The sequence below is a fragment of the Tyto alba genome, unplaced genomic scaffold, assembly GCF_018691265.1.
Source record: "Tyto alba isolate M040663 unplaced genomic scaffold, T.alba_DEE_v4.0 Super-Scaffold_100000100064, whole genome shotgun sequence".
NCBI lineage: Eukaryota > Metazoa > Chordata > Aves > Strigiformes > Tytonidae > Tyto > Tyto alba.
The window spans coordinates 326,951-329,273 of NW_024881265.1; the positions used below are offsets into that span (position 1 = coordinate 326,951).

The following is a 2,323-nucleotide window of genomic DNA, read 5'->3' on the forward strand; positions in this document are numbered from 1 at the left end:
TTTATTTACGCCTCGGCGAAGCGGCCGGCCCTCGGCGCAGCTCTTTTAGTGCCGCTTCGCCATTCCCCCCCATTGCAGCTTTTAGTCACACCTCACCCTCCCCTCCTCCCTGTAGCTCTTACAGTAACCCAAGGCAGCAGCCACCCCTCGGCGCAACTTTTAGTGCCGCTTCCCCATTCCCCAACCGTTGCAGCTCTTTTATTCACACCTCGCCCCTCCCACCTGTTCAGCCCTTTTATTCACCCCTCGGCACAGCTCTCCCAGTGCTGCTTCGCCCTGTTCCCCCGTTGCAGCTCTTTTAGTCACACCTCACCCTCCCCTCCCTGCAGCTCTTCCAGGGACCCAGGGCAGCGGCCGGCCCTCGGTGCAGCTCTTTTAGCGCCGCTTCCCTTCGCTGCAGCCCCGGCCGCCTCCACCTCGCGCTTCTCTTCCCTCGCTGCTGCTCTTCCTCGGATCAGCTCTTGACACACAAGACGGTGGCGAGCCCTCGGTACGGCTCTTGCAGCGCAGCTCCGGCCTTCCCGTGCAGCCCTTTTATTCACCCCTCGGCACAGCTTTTAGTGCCGCTTCGCCCTGTCCCACCATTGCAACTCTTTTAGTCACACCTCGCCCTCCCCACCTGTTCAGCACTTTTATTCACACTTGGGCACAGCGGCCACCCCTTAGTACAGCTCTTTCAGCGCCGCTTCGCCATTCCACCCGTTGCAGCTCTTTTAGTCCCATCTCACCCTCCCCTCCCTACAGCTCTTCCAGTGACCCGGGGCAGCGGCCGGCCCTCGGTGCAGCTCTTTTAGTGCCGCCTCGCCCTGTTCCCCCGTTGCAGCTCTTTTAGTCACACCCCACCCATCAGCTCTTTCAGTGACACGAAGCAACGGCCACAGCCCCCGCACCGCCCCTATTCGCGCCTCGCCCTTCCCTCACGCAGCTTTTTCACCATCGCTTCGCCTTGGAGGAACCAGCAAGGGGCTCCCCCGCCCCGTGACCAGCTCCTCCGCTGAACCCCCTGGGGTGGCTCTTAAAAGAGTCTTTGGGTTCAACCTTTATTACTATTTTCATCGCGTTTCTAAAACTCTCCCCTAGCCGCCACCGCAGTAGGACCACCGGCCTCCTCCGCGCCCCCAGCCGCCGCCTCCTCCACGGCCGCCGCCTTCACCGCTTTTCCCCGGCGCCTTCTCGGCTTCTTCAGCCGCTGCGCGGTGGCTTTAACACCGCGCCTTGGCCCCTTTCTCTTCCCGGCGGGGTGCTGACGCACTTCACGGGCCGCCCTCCCGCGCCGCCCGGCTCCCTCCAGTCGCTGCTTACCGACACGGCCGATGCGAAACGAACCGGCGACGCCGCTGCCCGTCACCCGCTGCAGGAGTTCTTTGCTGACCAAAGCACCGACCGCCGCTTTCAAGCGCCCCCTGTTCTTCACCACGTCGTAACCTCCGGCGGCGAGCGTCTTCTTAATGAGAGCTAACGAAGCGCCTTTGCGAGCCGTCGAGAGGCAAACGGCGCGGAGGATGAGATCCGACAGCGACAACCTGCCGCGCTTCTTCGCCACCGGCATCGCCGCCCTCGAAGCGCCTCGCTGCGGCGCGACTCTCCCCCGCGGCATCGCCGGGCCGGGCCGCTGCCTTCACCTCGCCGCTGCCGCCCTCTCGCTTCGCGCTGCCGCCCTCTCGCTTCGCTCTTCCTCCCTCCGGCGTCAGCTCGCAACTGCGGCGCAGCGCCCCCCGGCGGCCCCTTTATATAGCCCCGGGCCGGACGCAACCGAGTCAACGTCTCGCGCTCTCATCCCCCCCCCCCGCCCCTCCCCGGCGGACGCAACCGAGTCAACCCGCACGTACCTTCCCGCCGCCGCCAAAACCGGCTTTTCTACCCCCTAAAAAAAACAACAACAAACAACAACAAACCAAAAAAAAAACCCACACCAAAACCGCTAAAAATTGCCTCAGAAAATTCAAGAGGCTGCCACGCACGCTTGCACCGCGATGCTGCAGCTCCGGACAGTCTTTACAAGCAAAAAATAAAATTCAAATCGAGTACAAACGGTGGTTTGCTTTCGGGCACAGAGATCACAGAAAGTGCGCAAAAATGCCGGTTTCTGGAAAATATCTAGCACAGCCCTGGCTTCTCGTTCTGCTGCCAAAGGCTCTCGCAGGCTGAGATCCCTCTTACAAAGAGCTAGTAAGTGCCCGAAACAACTAAGAATTAAATGTGAAGTTGATCTCTTGTTAATTAAAGCCCTGTTGCAGGCGCTTTGCTAGGACTAACCATACGTATATATATATGTATGTGCATTTTTTTAACTAAAAAAGCAAAAAAAAAGGAAATAAGGATT

At 60.1% G+C, this 2,323-nt stretch overlaps 1 protein-coding gene across 1 annotated transcript; it reads right to left on the bottom strand.

Annotated features, from left to right (window-relative positions):
- Nucleotides 1-287: 287 nt before the first annotated feature.
- Nucleotides 288-1,701, bottom strand: LOC122154365 (histone H1B-like). The gene has a single exon (XM_042802425.1). The coding sequence runs from the start codon at nt 1,595-1,597 to the stop codon at nt 1,064-1,066; it is 534 nt and encodes a 177-aa protein (XP_042658359.1). The 5' UTR covers nt 1,598-1,701; the 3' UTR covers nt 288-1,063.
- Nucleotides 1,702-2,323: the final 622 nt, after the last annotated feature.